At 44.2% G+C, this 16,906-nt stretch overlaps 1 protein-coding gene across 1 annotated transcript in view; it reads left to right on the top strand.

The window, feature by feature from the left end:
• Window positions 1-3,740: 3,740 nt before the first annotated feature.
• The window catches only part of STX7 (syntaxin 7), a 35,942-nt gene continuing 22,776 nt past the window's right edge, over window positions 3,741-16,906 (top strand). Inside the window, exons 1-2 of the mRNA XM_074166044.1 lie at window positions 3,741-3,837; window positions 11,111-11,264. Coding sequence (XP_074022145.1) covers window positions 11,183-11,264 — 82 coding nt within the window. The 5' untranslated portion in view covers window positions 3,741-3,837; window positions 11,111-11,182. The remainder of the gene's footprint in view (window positions 3,838-11,110; window positions 11,265-16,906) is intronic.

Raw genomic sequence — 16,906 nt, 5'->3', positions numbered from 1 at the left:
GGGTAGGTGTTTTTAATTACGGTAAACGTCTAAGCACTGATTACAGCTACAGCCAGTCTGGCTGTTTAGACTAAGGCTGTAGTCAGTGAATATTTAGGATATGAATCATTGGTTCAGTGCCACCTGAGGTGTCTTAGGGAACCTGAGATGTCTACATCCAGCACCAATGAAGCAGCAGCTGAGAACCAGGTGGGATACATCTGGGCACCTAAAATGTCCATCTGTGGGGCATCGAGCTTAAGCGAGGCATGTAACGGAGGTTTAGACATTTAGCTGTGCAGAAATCGGCAGGTCTCAGTCATGTCCTAGGGGGTATCGTAACCTCTTTCATTGACACTTTTTGCTCTGAACTCACTGCAGCCCAAGCAACAGGGAAAGTTTCCACTGAGTTTCTAGTTGTTTTTTGAGATGTTTTCTGCCAGTTCGCAACAGAAGGCAGAGGGTATATGCCATGAATGTATCCAATTGGCCACTTCTTTTTTGAGTCCCGGTGCATAACCTGTCTTTAGAGATTTCTTTCCTCCTGTAGAAGCAGATGAGCTTTATCCCCTCGATGGGGCACTGTCTGTGCCGCAGTAGGACTACACAATTTAGATTAGATAATTTAGATTTAGATGAGACATTAGGACGAAATTCTTTGCTGTGAGGGTGGGGAGACACTGGAACAGGTTGCCCAGAGAAGCTGTGGTTGCCCCATCCCTGGAGGGGTTCAAGGCCAGGCTGGATGGGGCTTGGAGCAACCTGATCTGGTGGGAGGTGTCCCTGCCCATGGCAGGGGGGTTGGAACTGGATGATCTTTAAGGTCCCTTCCAACCCAAACCATTCTATGATTCTGTGATTCTATGATTCTACAGTAACATCTGGTGATTGTTGATAGATCTCCTTTTTGGCTTAACAGCAGGTTGGAATGATGGAGAGAGGAAAAGCAGAAGCCAGGCTGCCGATGTGTAGAGTGACAGTGGCAAACAAGCGAGAAGGAAGAGCTGCTCAAACTCTGGGGGAGTAGCCACAATCGCTTTCCCGATTTTCTGACACTGTATTTCGCAACTATCATTAAGTGATGTTTTCCTCATCTTTGTAACCCCCCCTCTTTCCCTTTGCCTTTGACGTCAGTTCAGTTTACACAGCCAAATCCTGTCAGGATCCCTTTGTGTGTTTTTCTTTCTCCATGGTTTCAAAAAGCAAGGAAGGTAATTATGAATTGGAAAATTATGACGATGAGGATGATGATGAGCCGTAAAATGATGGAGATTAATTGCTCAACAATGACCTCATTTTCAAAATGATAATCTATTGGATTCTATCAGAGCTAGCTGCTGACCTCAAAGTCCATACATTTTATTTTAATATATTTCCTTCCGTAGGTTTGTATTTCTTTATCTGAACAAAATATCGCCATTTAGTTTTATGCCCCTTATAACTCCTCATCATTTTAAAATGGTTTGGCTGAAGTTAGAAAGATCATGCATTTGCAGGTACTTCTTAATTGAAGACTGGGCTTTGAAATTATAATGTCGGCTTGTTTCACTAGGGGAGAGGAAATTATATTATGGTCTTTGAAAATTAAATAGAAAGGCAAAGAAAAATTTGAAAATAAGTTGCTAGTAAACTTCATTTTCTTTTGCCCTTTTTTTTTTTTTTAGGAAACATTATCAACATTGGGAACAGATTTTTTCCTCTGTTTATTCAAAATCTATGTTATCACGTTAATGAATGCTGCCGAAGAGCAAGTACCAGCCTAAATAACGTGCCAATGGTCCATACATTTTTCTTAAACAAATAGGTTTTACATGGCATTCTGCAATATAATTAACCCATAAACTCATTCAGGCTGGAAACTGTCATCCATCATAATTTTGTACAGCACTGAGTGTAATAGGAAGGTAATCTCATTTCAGGTTCTGGACCGGATATTTTAATTGAATTAGCAAATGGAGATGACGACGACAGCAACAGGAATTCATCCAGCTGGTGGAATACATCAGTAACAACCGCCTGGGAAGCGCTGCCAGGTGGTTTGCCATCGGTACCAACTCCTGCCAGCATCACCCTTCCTATCTACAGTTAGAGGCACACAAGTGAAATGCGACAGGGGAGAATTAAATTTGCCCATAAGGTAAATTACACACCACTTAGGCACTGCTCACGCCTTGGAAAGAGGACACTCATCAGGAATACGAGGCCAGGGCTGGGCTGCTTCCCCTTCATTTCATCATGCACTTCTGAGTCCTCAGCACAGGAAGGACATGGACCTGTTGGAACGGGTCCAGAGGAGGCCACGAAGACGATCAGAGGGCTGGAGCACCTCTGCTGTGAGGACAGGCTGAGAGAGAGTTGTTCAGCCTGGAGAAGAGAAGGCTCTGGGGAGACCTTAGAGCCCCTTCCAGTCCCTAAAGAGGGCTCCAGGAGAGATGGGGAGGGACGCTTTTGATAGGACAAGGGGTAATGGTTTTAAACTGAAAGAGGAGAGATTTAGATGAGATCTCAGGAAGAAATGCTTTGCTGTGAGGGTGGTGAGACCCTGGCCCAGGTTGCCCAGAGAAGCTGTGGCTGCCCCATCCCTGGAGGGGTTCAAGGCCAGGCTGGATGGGGCTTTGAGCAACCTGGTCTGGTGGGAGGTGTCCCTGCCCATGGCAGGGGGGTTAGAACTGGATGATCTTTAAGGTTCCTTCCAACTTAAATCATTCTATGATACTGTATTTGTGTTCCTTTCATGAAGATACCTCTTGTAGTCTTATATCAGATTATTAAGTAGCATTCTTCTTGGTGGCTTACATTGAAGTGAAACTCTCTGGGTGGAGGAGTGGGAAGGAAGGGTAGAAAAAAAAAAAAGACCATGAGGTGTATGTAGTCATTACCATCCTGCTAGGGCTCAGAGAGACTCAGTGGCACTGGGGAGTGAGGGCAACAGAGACATGGGGAGACCCGATCTCCTCCTGGCCCAGCCACTGGAGAAGAAGCATCAGGTGAGCCTCGAGGCTGCCTCCACAGCGGTTGAGGCACTTCTGCATCCTCCCCAGTTCTTCAAAGGGAAAATTATAGGACCAGATGCTCCCCAGATCCCTGGGGCTGTAGCTGAACAACCCCAACTCTCTCAGCCTGTCTTCACAGCAGAGGTGCTCCAGCCCTCGGGCCATCTTCATGGCCCTCCTCTGGACCCGTTCCAACAGGTCCATGTCCTTGTTAGGTTGGTGGCCCCAGAGCTGGACGCAGTGCTCCAGATGGGGTCTCACCAGAGCGGAGCAGAGGGACAGAATCCCCTCCCTCCATCTACTTATTTTTCAAAAAAAAAAAAAAGAAAAAAAGAATCAGGTTTCTTTCGGTGGAGCCCAGGGTACAATTGCCCTTCAGGGCTGTGCGCGTGCATTGCCGTGAATCTCATCTAAAGGCACCTTTAAATATAATTTCCCACTCATTTTCTTCTAAGCATCCATCTTCGAGACCAAGTGACCCAAACTGAAGGCAGTGCTTCAAAGCAGGACATTAGTGTGGTGACATCGTATTTTTCACTGTAACATCGTTTCCTTACTCATGTTTTCCCCCTTAATTCCTAAGGCAACAGCATCTTTTCCTTAAATTATACTCTTCTCCTCCCGGAGAGGGGCCGGGGCTGCCCCGTTCCCCCTGGGGAGCGCCCGGGGCCTGTCAGCCGGGAGCCGCCTGCCCTGAGGGGGCGGCCCGGTCGCCACACGGCACCGCCCGGCCCGGCCCCTCTCCCGCCTCCCCACGCCCCCGCCGTCACGGCGGGCCGGGGCGGGGACGGGCCGCGGCCTGTTTGTCCCTCCCCGCCCTGCTGCCGCCTGCCGCGCCCGGTGGGAGCAGGTTCGCTGAGGCCGGGTAAGGGGCAGCGGGAGCTGGGCTGGGGCGCCGGGGGGTGGTCGCCGCCCGCCCGGGGGAAAGGGCGGGCAGGGCGGTGTCCGGCCAGGCCGGGGGGAGCCTGTCAGAGGGCGGCGGGGAGGGCCGCAGCGGGCCGGGGCCGGGGCCGGGGCCGCAGCGGCCGGAGGGCCCTCGGCTGCGGTCGGGGCCGGCCCCCGGGAGGGGGTGAGGGGCCCGTGGGACGGGCTGGGCCGGGGACAAGGGTTGGGTGTGGGGTCGGTTGTGTCACCACCCGCTTTCCCCCCGGACCCCTCTCCCTGACAACCCCCTGGTAGCCCGGCTGTGGGCTCCACGGTGCCCGTGTTGCTCCGCGGGGGGGGCTCGGGGCCTACAGCTGGTGTTTTAGCCCAGCTGAATGTGGAATTGTAGGGTGGGCTGGTCACCGCCGCCCTGTTGAAAGGCGCCCCGCGCTGTTCCACGGCCGAGGGGAGCAAAGACACGGCAGCAGGGGGGAAGGGAGAGGATAAAAATCACATAGGTATATAAATAGAGAGCCAGGGCCTGGCGCCATCGCTGCTTTCCTCCTGGTGAACCCCTCGCTGCTGCATCAGCTGTGGGCACGTCGTGAAACCGTAGAGGGAAGTGGAAGGTTTTGCTCCACTTGGCATGAAATGCAAAGCGCTGTATCTTAATTGAAGCTCGGTGATAAAATCCCGGGATACTTTATGGCCAGAAGCGATGCGCTGGTGTGTTGTGACCCCCTCCCCTTAAGAACACTGCAGAGGAAGAAAAGGCAGAGAGCTGTGCCAGCAGAGAGTGGAGCCCTCCTGACCGGCCATCGTCCAGGCCTCTGCTTTGCCAGCTTCTGCTTGGAGCCTGCGGTTTTGTGCAAGAGCTGTTCACCGAAAACAAGGAAGAGAGGAGGAAAAAAAATGCTAAAATATATTAAAATTAGAAGAAGGTGATGCTAAATGGTGGCATTGTTCAAGGCCAGGCTGGATGGGGCTTTGAGCAACCTGGTCTGGTGGGAGGTGTCCCTGCCCAGGGCGGGGGGGTTGGAACTGGATGATCTTTAAGGTCTCTTCCAACCCAAACCGTTCTATGATACTGTATTTGTGTTCCCTTCATGAAGACCCCTCTTGTAGTCTTATATCAGAATATTTAGTAGCAGTCTTCTTGGTGGCTTACCCTGAAGTGAAACTCTTTGTGGCAGGGGTGGAGGGAGAAAAAAAAAAAAAAAAGAGGCCATGAGGTGTATGCAGTCATTACCATCCTGGTGGGCCCCAGAGAGATTCAGCATCCAGCTCAATCAGGTTTTTTGGCAGAGATAACTTCTCCCTCGGTGTACTTGATCTGGGTGTTTGGTTCAAAGTGAACAAGCTGCCGTTAGGGAGATTTGGGTGTGAACACGTAGTGTGCTTGATTTCCTGTGGTTCTGGTCCGTCTTTGTTTTCCCATGAGATGTTGTTTTTCTGCCAGCAGCACTTCGTGCTGGGTCTGTTTTCAGCCCTTCTCTCCCCAACAGTTCCAGTACCCAGCGTTCATTTTCCTATTCTAGCTTCATCATCAGGCCTCTAAACACTTTGTGCGCTTCTAGGAAACATAATTTTCTTACTTCGGGCATTTCCCAGAGAACCAATATGTCTGTTAGGCCTGTGAAAACTCTGTGCTTCCTTCACCTAGTTCTTTATAAGTATCAGTGGGGATGAATTGGACAACGATAAGCGTATCAGTGCCTCCAGTGAGACACTGGCCCAGGCTGCCCAGAGAAGCTGTGGCTGCCCCATCCCTGGAGGTGTTCAAGGCCAGGCTGGATGGGGCTTTGAGCAACCTGGTCTGGTGGGAGGTGTCCCTGCCCATGGCAGGGGGGTTGGAACTGGATGATCTTTAAGGTCCCTTCCAACTCTAACCGTTCTATGATTTTATATTATTTTTTTAGCCATATATGCTGAGCCTTGGTGATGCATTAGGCCTCTAACAGGATTTCAGGCTTCTGTAATTCACTTTTCCACACTGGGCAGTTCTAAATGCCACCACTTTAAATTACATCTTTGTTGGACAGAATCTTTTCTAGGGAAAATGGCTAAAAACACTGACCAGTGGCACTACCTAATATTTTTAAATAATATAAAATAAAATACTTCTAGCCGTTACGCGATGGAAGCTTGGTTTTGGTATGTTTCAGCGTGACTAATGTGGCAAGGCTGAGGGAGTTGGGCAGTGTGGAAGAGAAAATTGCCTCGTGACATCTTTGATGCTAGTGTCGCTGCATTAGAGCAAACAAAGTTTTAAATAAATTGTATTTGTTTTTTCCTTATGGATTTAAGTTTGACTTTTACCTGAAACTAGATGATAAAAGAAAATCTAGGAACTTTTTTTTTTCCTTTTAAGAATGCAGGAAGGAATTATTTTTACTGCTGTTTTGTTTGTGTGTTTATTATGCTGCATACTTGGGTTTTTATTACGGAAGCCCCCAGCCTGCCTTTTTGGACCAGGATGCCAGCACATTAGGAGCTGTAAAAGCACAAAGTGGAATATGTGATCTCAGTCTCTAAATATTTTAGCCTAAGTATAAGGGGAAAAAATAGAAAAATCCAGACAAAACTTAACCTCCCTCATCCCCACTAGAGAAAATAGTGACAGATTTAGTGCTCACTTGTGTATTACTAAGTCAGTTGCTATGAGTTGGTTATGAGATACCTTCAGGTGCTGTAGCAGGAAGGACTTATCTTGCAGTGTACAGTCTGACCTTTATTCCAAAAGCTCTTTTTTTTTTTTTTAGAATTTTTATTTAAGATTAATTTTAGCTGCTGCAAAATTACTGCTAAAGTCAGCTGCAGACGCTGTCCGAAGAGGGTAATGTGATTTTGATTGCCTTAGATAAGTGCCAGAGTCACTCCGTAGATGCACCTTGTCTCGTCTCGGTATTTGGGTGGTAAAACCTACTGAGGAGAAATAGATAGAGCGATGTTATATTGCAGAAATCTTACTAATCATGGCTGTTACCATGTTACAAATTTTCTGTAGTAAGATTGTGACCGGCTGCAATTTTTTTTTTTTTTTTTTTTTTTCCAAGAGTCTTTCAGCAGTCTGTTATTTTTGCCTGTGTTTTCACCCTGCTTGGAGGATTTTGCATTTTTTCTTGGCAGTAGTTTACAAAGGAAGTCACATTTAGGAGTTGTTTGGGAGAAGCTTTGTTTTTTTGACCTTTATTTAGGGGAAAAAAAAAATCACATACAAGAAAGCCCCATGACTTGTCTCTGGATATTTAAAGGCATAAAATCCCAATTCAGATCAGATTTAAATTTTTGAGCATTTCTATGGAATGTGGCTTGTACTTTTTGCTTTTTGAAAGTTAAGGATCCACTTAAACATTTCAAAGTCCCGATGCTAAATCGGAACAGTAAAATTATTGCCTACGGGTTCTTACAGGCTTGATTTATAGGAGAAAGAAAACTCTTAGAATATCTAAATGAGAAAATACAAAATAGATTAGGTGCTTATTAACTGTAGCTGGCTGGATCCTGCAAGATATTTAGGTGATGCTGCTGAGATCTAACACGTGCTGTGCTTGTCATGTCCCATCACATCGTTTTGTCCCCGTGGAGCTTTCAAGAGTAGCACTGGGAAGCTGCTAGGTTGTGGAGTTTCCCCACTTTCTTGTCTCTACATTCGGCAGTGAGCTGACTGGAAATAGCCGAGGGAAAAATGGATTATTTTTTTTTTTCCATGCCTGAAAACACTTTTCTATAAAACAAGTTGATACTGAGCTTCATTTTTTAGCTTGGCTGTGGAGTGACAGTGTGATGCAGGAACCAGTTAATTCAGAAATTAGGAAAAAAAAAATTAATAAATATATATATAGCAATCCTTTGAATTCTTTAAACTTCATCTCTGTACAGAGAGGTCTTGCTTCAGTGCTCTGATTCTTTATTTCAGTTGTGCCAGTAGACTCAGTTCTTCGGATTTTCTTCAGTATCTTGACAAGCCGCGTTGCCACCAGCTGTATTCCCATTCAAAGACCGAGATGTTGAGCGGAAGATAGAAGGTACAATCCAAAGCTCACACCCGACTGAAACTTTGAGAGGAACCGAATGCTAGCCCAGATGCAGCTCCGTTCCAGTTTGAATGCAAAGTGTCCTTCCCTCAATTGGAGCTGATGATTAACTTGCACATTTTAAAAGTTAAGCAGGCAGTAACACCAAAATACGTCAGGACAGGGCAGTTAAATGCTGTGGAAGTGAAAAGGGGTAATTTCAATGGAAATTCAGAGTCTTGATGAATGCTTCTATCACCTTGGTGTGGAAGGAAACACTTGGTGCAGGCGGCTGTTTTGTTTCCTGGTGGCTGAAACCCTGACCTTGTCAAAGGCATTAACAAAAGTCCCACTGACTTCCCAAGGGCTGAGCTCCTTGTGTTTTCAGAGGAGTCGGAGTAACTCAGTGATAACAAGTGAAGGGTGTGTGAGTAGAAAGTCAGTTGTTCGTTCGGTTCAGACACCCGTGTTGCTGTGAGAACCAGAATGAGGAAGAAGCTCACACTTCCTGTTTAAAAAATAATCATAAACAAATAGAAAATTTTCCTTCTCTTTGGGCTATTCAGTTTGGTTTTTTTCTTGGCTTGGAGAGTTTGTGGTGAAGATTGAGAAGTGACGAGAGCTGATGGGTGACCCTGTCACCAACCTGTGTTATTGACACTCTCGGGAATAGTGTTGCTGGTGGAAGAACTTGTATGGAGTAACACAGCTGTGAATTTACACTGCTATCCTACAAATTTACTATAAATCTCAATTGAAATATGCGTGTTGATACAGAGAGTTGTACCAAAATTAGAGATCTACGTGTGCAGATGAAAAGCTGAACTATATCCTGTGGCCTTTGCAGTCTGTCATCTGAACGTCCTCTCGTTATGTGTTGTGTTTGGCTGCCCATCTTTGTAGCCTGAAAGTTGAAAAACTGAGAGTCTTGTGTATTGTAAAATCTGCACATTTGTCAGTTTAGTGTGATGGAACTCGTTTAAAGATACCTTTTGTCGAGACTTGGATGAAACATTCCGTGTATATCCCTTGACTGTAACGCTGTTGCTGAGAACGGTGTTACAGGCAGCTGCCAGGAGAATGCAAATACGAAGGGAGAGCAAACAGTTGTGAAGGACTATTTCAGTTAGTTCCGTAGCCTTTCTACACAAGGTGATTTGGTCTTGTGCTGTCTCTTCTCCTGAGCGACTGCATTTTAATGCTTAATTTCTAACATTAAATATAATATTTGGCTAAAAATACTTTTTAGCCAGTGCTAGCGTTGTAGTTAGCATGTAGTTAGTCTAGAAATAGTCATAACTTTTAAAAGAAACAAACAACGTCAACAGTTCTGAGAAATACTCTTTTTCAAACTAACTTTTTAGGTCATGGGTTTTTTTATTTTATTTTATGCCTATGATTCTGTTTTCTGCAACATTGATAAAATTTCCTTACTTAGTCAAGATACCAAGGGATAGAACCATTTATTTGCTATAAAGTTTGCACGGGTTTGGTCTTAAAATACAAATTCAATGTAATATTGCCTAGAGTTTCCAAAAAGATCAAAGGTTGTTACTCCAGCCTCAGGCCAGATAAGTGGGATTTAGGCTGACAGACTGACTTCAGGCTTTAGTCTGGCACCCAAAATAACTAGAATCTGCATCTGCTACAGACAGAGATGGGAAAAAATACTGCAGAGAGTGACTCGTGGAGATTGTGCGGCAGGGATGAGCCTGACCTCGGTAGTTATAATCCCAGTGAAGTTCTGGTGGGATGTGTCTGACCAACGTGTATGTGTGTCTTGGCAGCTGTACTAGAGATCATTTCATATCATAGAGATATGAAAAAAGTCATGTTTTAAACCAACCAGGATGTTGCTGCGCTGTATTAATGCGGGCATTTCTGAAGGTGGAAAAAAAAGAAAGTCCTTGTTTGGCAACAAGGACTGTTAATTTTATATATTTTGTTTAAATAAATTCATAAGGACTTGAGTTTGCTAACTGTAGGACAGCTGGTCTCACGCTTGACAAATCTGTTGGCCTTTTCATTTCCTCCTTTTCTGCTTAAACATTTAAATGTGCTTTCTCTCTCTCCCTACAATTGAGTTTTTAGCCAGAAGCTGACAGGCCAGGAGAAGAGGACATTGCTTGGAAGGCACAGGGTTTGGGTTGAACAGTGGAAGCACGGGGAACTGGCGAGGTTAAAAAGTTGAAGCCACGAAGGTGACGTGCAGGAGAGTGGAAAGGATCAAGTTATGGATGAAATTATGGGATTGTGTTGGATGCACATATGCTTGATGAGTCTGTGGTCTCGCAGCAGATCAGATACGTTCCCAGTTTTGATAGTGGATCCTAAGCTGTGTCTCGTTAATGTAGATTTAGAGCATCTCTGAGCTCATGCTGAAATTTGGTCTGTAGGGATGGAAAGCGGGCTAAGACATCTCTAGTAGTTCCATGCTGACATGATTGTGTATGTGTGCTCTTAGGGCAAGTGTGTTTGTGAGTAATTGTCAGAATTTGATGTTTTTACATAAGATATGGTAGTTCTGGGTGTGAAAAACACCCCTAAAAATGCATTTGCATACCAAGTTCTTGAAAAATGAGTTCATATTGAGAAACACAACAGCTGAAACAGGATAAAGCTTCATTGAATTCACATGAAATTGCATTACAAGTAAAACTGATTCAAAAGTTGATCCAAGTGATTGGTGCTTAGAGGGAGTTATGTGCCCCCTTCATTCTGGTATCTTGTGTGATAACCTGCTGGGTTTTTTTCCAGTGGTTTATATACACTAGGTTGTACTGGTGGGATGGGTGATACATGGTATGGAAGTAATCTTGTAATTGGTTTGGAACATAGTTCATCAGAGGGTTTGGCATTGATGGATTAAATGTACAGCTTTTTTCTGGAATGGCAACAAATAAAAATGTGTACTTTTTTCTTTGCTTACAGTGGGGAAAATACATAAGAAGTTGGACAAAGGGTGTAGTTTCTGTGATGTAGCTGCTGTAAAGTAATTGCAGATCTTAAGCCATGTGTATTACTAACAGTCTTAATAGTTGTAGGAAGGTCAAAAAAGATGTCATATTCTTATTTAATACTTTTTTGAGAAAACATTCCCTTAAATACTGTATTTGAAGTACTGTATCTTTGGAGAGGGTAAACATCAGTATATGGAGTTTTCTTCCATCTTTTCCTGTATATTTTTCTTTAAGTTGATGAAGACCTTTGGAAACCAATGACAAAGATGTAATTCTTGTTTTCTGGGGTGGGGTTTAGGTGTCTTTAATAGGTGGAGACTGTCTGACTCATTCCCATCGTGGATGATCTTGACAGCGAATCGACTCAGCCATGTCGTACGGTGCGGGTTTTGGGGATCCTAATCAACTGGCCCAACGTATAACTTCCAACATCCAGAAGATCACACAATGCTGTAAGTTGCATTTATGCATGTTTTATATAAAACTTCAATAATGTGGTGCCCCCCATTCGAGGTTAGTTTCTCAGACTTTGACTTCGACTTCATCCGCTCGTTTGAGTGGCTTGTGGCACCCCACGCAGCAGACGCAGTCCTTTTGGTGTGTGGTTAAGTGTGATTTATCCTGGGGAAGTATAGTGTCATTCTGTACTCATCAAAAGAATAAATAATTAGTAAGATGGCTGCTGGTAATAAGCCAGTTTTGTCCTGGCCACTTATGTGGCACCTTAAGACGGTGGTTTGAGATGTTTGCTGAGCAAGGATTGCATCAAATATTTGCTGGAGCTTGAATTGTTTAGCAGGGACAGAAGCTTTGGCCTTGCAGCTTGTCCTTGGAAGTCCATATTAGAAATGTAAATAAGATTGTGCAACTTCTTGTATATCTGTGCCTAGATTCATGCCACCTAATTTTTTTAGCCACCTAACTGGGGTGTTCAAGTTAGAGGTGGTTTATGCCGCTGGGGTTTTCAGCCTTTTCCAGTTTCCCTCCATTTTCCATTGTTTTTAATATGTGTGTGTGTATATAAAGCAAATACAACTTGATCTCAGAAGTTACGCAAAGTATATTGTTTGTCAGGAGGGAGCTAGCCATGAACAGCATATGGCAAGGTTTTGGCATGCACGTTCTTAATTTTGTGCAGGACGTAGCATGTGTGCAGAAATAGGTATTTTATTATTAAAACTTCAAATGAATTCTGATCAGTTAAGTATGTCAGTTTTTATTAAAACTTTGATCTTGGTTTTGCGAGACAAGTTTTAGGAGTTGATATTTGTAGCGCAGCTTAATGGCACAGATTGGGCTTTTGCATATTTTTTTTCAGCTACATTTTGTGTTTTATTCCAGAAAGAATTTCTTTAAATCTCAAAAGACAGGAAGAAGAATTTCAGTTTTGCTCTCTTGAAAAGTTTCTGTACCTCAGGGTTGTATTTCCTCAACCTAAAATTAACAAACTGGCTCTGTAAAAGCCCTTATGCTTTATTTCCTAAAATCTACTCAGTGAATTCACTCAGTCTCGTGGCTTCTAACCTGGTCTTCCAGAAACACCTACCAACAGACACTGAGCCTCCAAGATGTAAAAAAGAATTATTGGTTGTTAGGTGAGGACATAAAATGGAATCAGTGGTTGAAACTGGAGCATTGTGAAGACAGTCACTGAACATAATAAACCATCTTGTGCTGGACCAGGCAAGTCCTTAGTCTCATCCTTCATCTTCCAGCTCCTCTCTTGCTTCTGTTGTGTCTCGTCCTCGTGACAAGGCGTGCTAAGAGCAAGTTGCTTAGAAGATGTGCCACAAGGTTTACTTTCAATCCTGATCGCCTTTCCTTTTTGAAATTTAGAGGGCTAAAGACTGAGCAATAGATGGGTGCTTCTGCCATTCCAAGACCCAAATCCACATTTCTCTTAGTCCTACTGCTTCCTGGCTCCAGAAATAGGAGCTTTGCCTTCAAAACGTCCAGCCAGGCACTTTTCTGGGACTGGATTCCATCCAGTACACAGCTGGATTCCATTCCTTGCTCTTCTGTAGATCTGACTGAGCTGTAACCACTCAGTTACTCTTGTCGTCCATTCTCCTCTGGTAGGTTTGATGAGCAGCTGGATCATAGAATCATAAAATGGTTTGGGTTAGAAGGGACCTTAAAGATCATCCAGTTCCAACCCCCCTGCCATGGGCAGGGACGTCTCCCACCAGACCAGGTTGCTCCAAGCCCCATCCAGCCTGGCCTTGAACACTTCTAGGGATGGGGCAGCCACAACTTCTCTGGGCAACCTGTTCCAGTGTCTCACCACCCTCACAGGAAAGAATTTCTTCCTGAGATCTCATCTAAATCTCCCCCCTTTCAGTTTACAACCGTTACCCCTTATCCTGTCTCTCCACTCCCTGATCAAGCGTCCCTCCCCATCTCTCCTGGAGCCCTTTTAGGGACTGGAAGGGGCTCTAAGGTCTCCCCGGAGCCTTCTCTTCTCCAGGCTGAACACCCCCAACTCTCTCAGCCTGTCCTCATAGGAGAGGTGCTCCAGCCCTCTGCTCATTTTTGTGGCCTCTTCTGGACCTATTCCAACAGGTCCATGTCCTTCCTGTGTTGAGGACTCCAAAGCACTACTTCAGGTGGGATCTCATTTATCTTATGGCCATGCTGAGCATGTTTTCTGCACTGAGTGCTTTAAGGGCTTACGTACACCTCTCTGGCTGTTTTGTTCCTGTCTGTAGGACCTGTCCAGCTTTCTTATGGAAGGTGTGAGCTGCAGGAACTTCCAGGTCAAACGGAAAGAAACTTGCAAGCTTAGGGACCTATAGAGCTAGTCAGCTGCTGAGCAGGTATCTCTTAGACTATTTATGATCTTGGTTAGGGAGGCAAGGACAGAGAAACAGGAATTTTGGCCCTAAATCCACGTTTTTCCTTCTAAGCAGTTGATTTTGTCCAGAACATGTAGAATTTGTGAGATGCGTCAGCACATTAGAATTCTTCTTGGTTAACCTGGAGCTGTGTGGATATTCTGGTTTTCAGAGTGAGATTAATAGAGAGTTTTGTTTCAAATTTCAGCCCCTCAAAACTACTTCACGCTTCCGCTGCCATGCTAGCAAACTCTGAATACTGCTACAGAGATCTAGAAGAGAGACGGGCTGGTTGAAAGGGAGGTGGCTCTTCCAGCTAGAAGCTGGCCCTTTAACTTGTGGGAGAAATACAGAAGAACTTCCTGAATTAGACTACAATGTGCTGCCGAGTTTTCATAATACAGCAGAGTTTTATAGGAAGTAGCACTGGTGAGCACAACAATCCTTACTATAACATTGCTTCAAGGTTGAATTATTACACGCACCCCTCCTCCAAGTAATAAATCTGATCCCAGTTCTTTATTAACTGTTTTTAATATGCCATACTTCTCAAAGATAAAATACATATATTAAATACCTCATGTTTCATAATGCATCCACATGATGCTGCCGTTTTATTCATATTTATGATCCTCACCTCCCTTCTTTCCTAGTTCAGGTAGTTCACTGTTACTGATTGACAAGCAAAGCTTGTCTTCGTGCTGGTTTAGCACACACCAGTAATTAAATCTGTGGCAAGACTATTCTTTTTGGTTTGGGTTGTTCTGTGGTAATGGAGAGGCCCTGTATTTGTGTCAGGTAACAGCTGGGTTAGCTTAGCACCCTCTTAACTTTAAAGAACCGATTTTTATTGATCCGTTGATCCGATCATGCAGTTGATTGTTGTGTTGAAGATGTGTTAAGAGGTGTAAACTGCTCCTGAACTTCCATTTACTACAGTAAATGCTATCTGTAGTGGGCTGTTTGAGTTTCTTTGGAGGAGTGCTTCATTTTTAGGACCTTGTAGCTGTAACTGAGCTAGCTAATGGGAAGCAGCACACACTGCCGTCTGCACTCTGAGCTCTCTTGGAAACTTAAGCCAGGAGGGCACATACATGTGTCTGGGATCCCAAATTCCAGAGCCTTCTGTGAAAAGAAGGTTCTTTCAGCTGTCCCTTAAAAAAGGATCCGTGCTCTGTTTTGCATTTCTGCAGAAATAAGCGATTATAACGTGACTTAGCAACATCTAGGGAATGGAGTCTACTTTCCTCAGCCTGAAACTCATGTTTTATCAGCGACGTCTCTGAGCTGAGATTTAGGGAACTTGCCTGTGTAGTTTTTCTGTGCCTTTAGGTGAAACTGTTTCCCTAAGCAGCTGGAATTGCAAAACTTCAGGCTCTTCTTGACATCCGATGTAGAGCGTGTGTGCTCAACCTCGGCGAGGCCTGTGAGCTGTGTCTCGCTGGTTTGGGTTTGGGTCTGTGTTAACAGTGGTGAGAAGCAGATCTGCAAACAGCTAGGGAAAATTCAGATTTAAATAATGCAACCAAAGAAGTGTATAATGAGCTTTGGCACTTCTTAGACTTAGGCAGCCACTAAAGTTCTGTGTTACTTTTCTGTGTCACAATTTAAGGTTTGAAAATCCATCTGGAATCTCATCCAAAGTAACCATAATTGTCATTCCAGGCCTATCTCATATGTGATAATAAAATCTAGATGACGCACATTGCGTTGGATTTTAAATAGGAACGTAAACGTGGTTGAGGTTTGTCCCTAACCTTCTGAATGTGAAGAACAGGACTATGGAGAACAGAATATAAGGAATGATGCAGGGTGTAGAGCTTCAGCCTGAGCTTTGCAGATGGAGAGCCTGTTGTTATCAAGGTGTTTTAATCAGTGTTTACTGAAGGAGCAGTGGTTCCAGAACTGGGTTTCACAGGTTGCACTTTCACTTCTGTGCCAGCTTAATGGCATCTGCTCTTGACTTGAGAGAAATCTCAATGCCTTCTTTCAGTATTTCCTGTTGGTTTACAGCAACTGGATAGACAAGGAGTGAGTGTGATGCGCAGAAACGAGATGAGCCAGCAAAAAATGTTTTTCTGACAAACCTGCTTACAAATCTGTATTTCTACCAGGCACGTTCATTTCCCACACTAGGGATATGCCCAGTAGGATGAGAGCACCGAGTCCATGTTGTGATTTATTTTTTTTTTCCTTTATTTTTCTATCCTTCTCCTCTTCCTGAAGAGCATGTAGCAAATCGTACAAGAGGAAATCTGTTCTTCCAACAAATGGAAAGATCAAAGTAGAATGAAACAAACAAAACCCCTAATTTAAAAGCTTTGAAATATGTTGATTTCAGACTTCTTACAAATGTGAAGATGAGGGGAGGCAGCTCATTGAAATCTGACTGTTTTCTACATTTTAAAGAATTTATTCTCTGTGTGTAGTAAAAAGAGGGAAAGCATTTGGGTTAAAAAGGTGTTCCCAAGAAGGAGAAAAATGGAGTTGCATTCATCTGTAGGCACAACTCCACAGTTATAAGAGCAGGAAAGATATGGTTAGAGGAGCGGGGACCTCTTCTACTTGGCTGGAAAGATTTGACTCGTGTCTCTGACAGGAACTGTGCAAGCAGAAGTCACCAGCTGTGGTTTTTCCTCCCCCCGCGTTGCTTCTCGAGTCTCTCTCTCATGTGTAGGTCATTAAGGAAGCAGATTTATATGCTTTTGTTTTCCTTTGCTCCTAATATTTTCTTTGTAGCTACCAAATATGTCACTTTCCCTGAAGAAAAGCAAGAAGGGTACAGGGTAAATAGGTAACTGTCATATCTCCACTGGCATCTTCAGCCAGGCTTTGGGAGCTCATGGTTTGGAAGCAGTTTAGGATGCTGTCTTTTGCTTGGAAACACAAAGCAAAGCCTGAGTTTGAGTGTTAGAGAAGTTCTGGTTTGCAAAACTGTAATCAGGCAGTTACAGAACCTTCTCTAACTGAAGTGGAGGATTCATATTTCCTCCTTCCCTCTCCCTTCCCAGCTCCTCCAGTTTATAAAGGTCGTGGCAGGATTTTGTGCAGTGGCAGTTGCAAAGTCAGTAAAAAATGGCATAATCTACCCTTGCTCTGTATTAGCAAGGTCAGTGATAGGGTATTTGACTTGTTCATGCACACTGAATATCAGTCCAGCTGGAGAAACATACAGTCTGCAAGATACTAAAAATAAAATAAAAATAAGTAGCCGCAATCCGTATCTGGCCAGTATTTTCACTGGATGTTGTTAAAATTGC

Source organism: Numenius arquata, chromosome 2 (assembly GCF_964106895.1).
Source record: "Numenius arquata chromosome 2, bNumArq3.hap1.1, whole genome shotgun sequence".
In the NCBI taxonomy this organism is placed as follows: domain Eukaryota; kingdom Metazoa; phylum Chordata; class Aves; order Charadriiformes; family Scolopacidae; genus Numenius; species Numenius arquata.
Note: the sequence above shows the minus strand (reverse complement) of the source record. Positions and strands in the feature narration are given on the sequence as shown.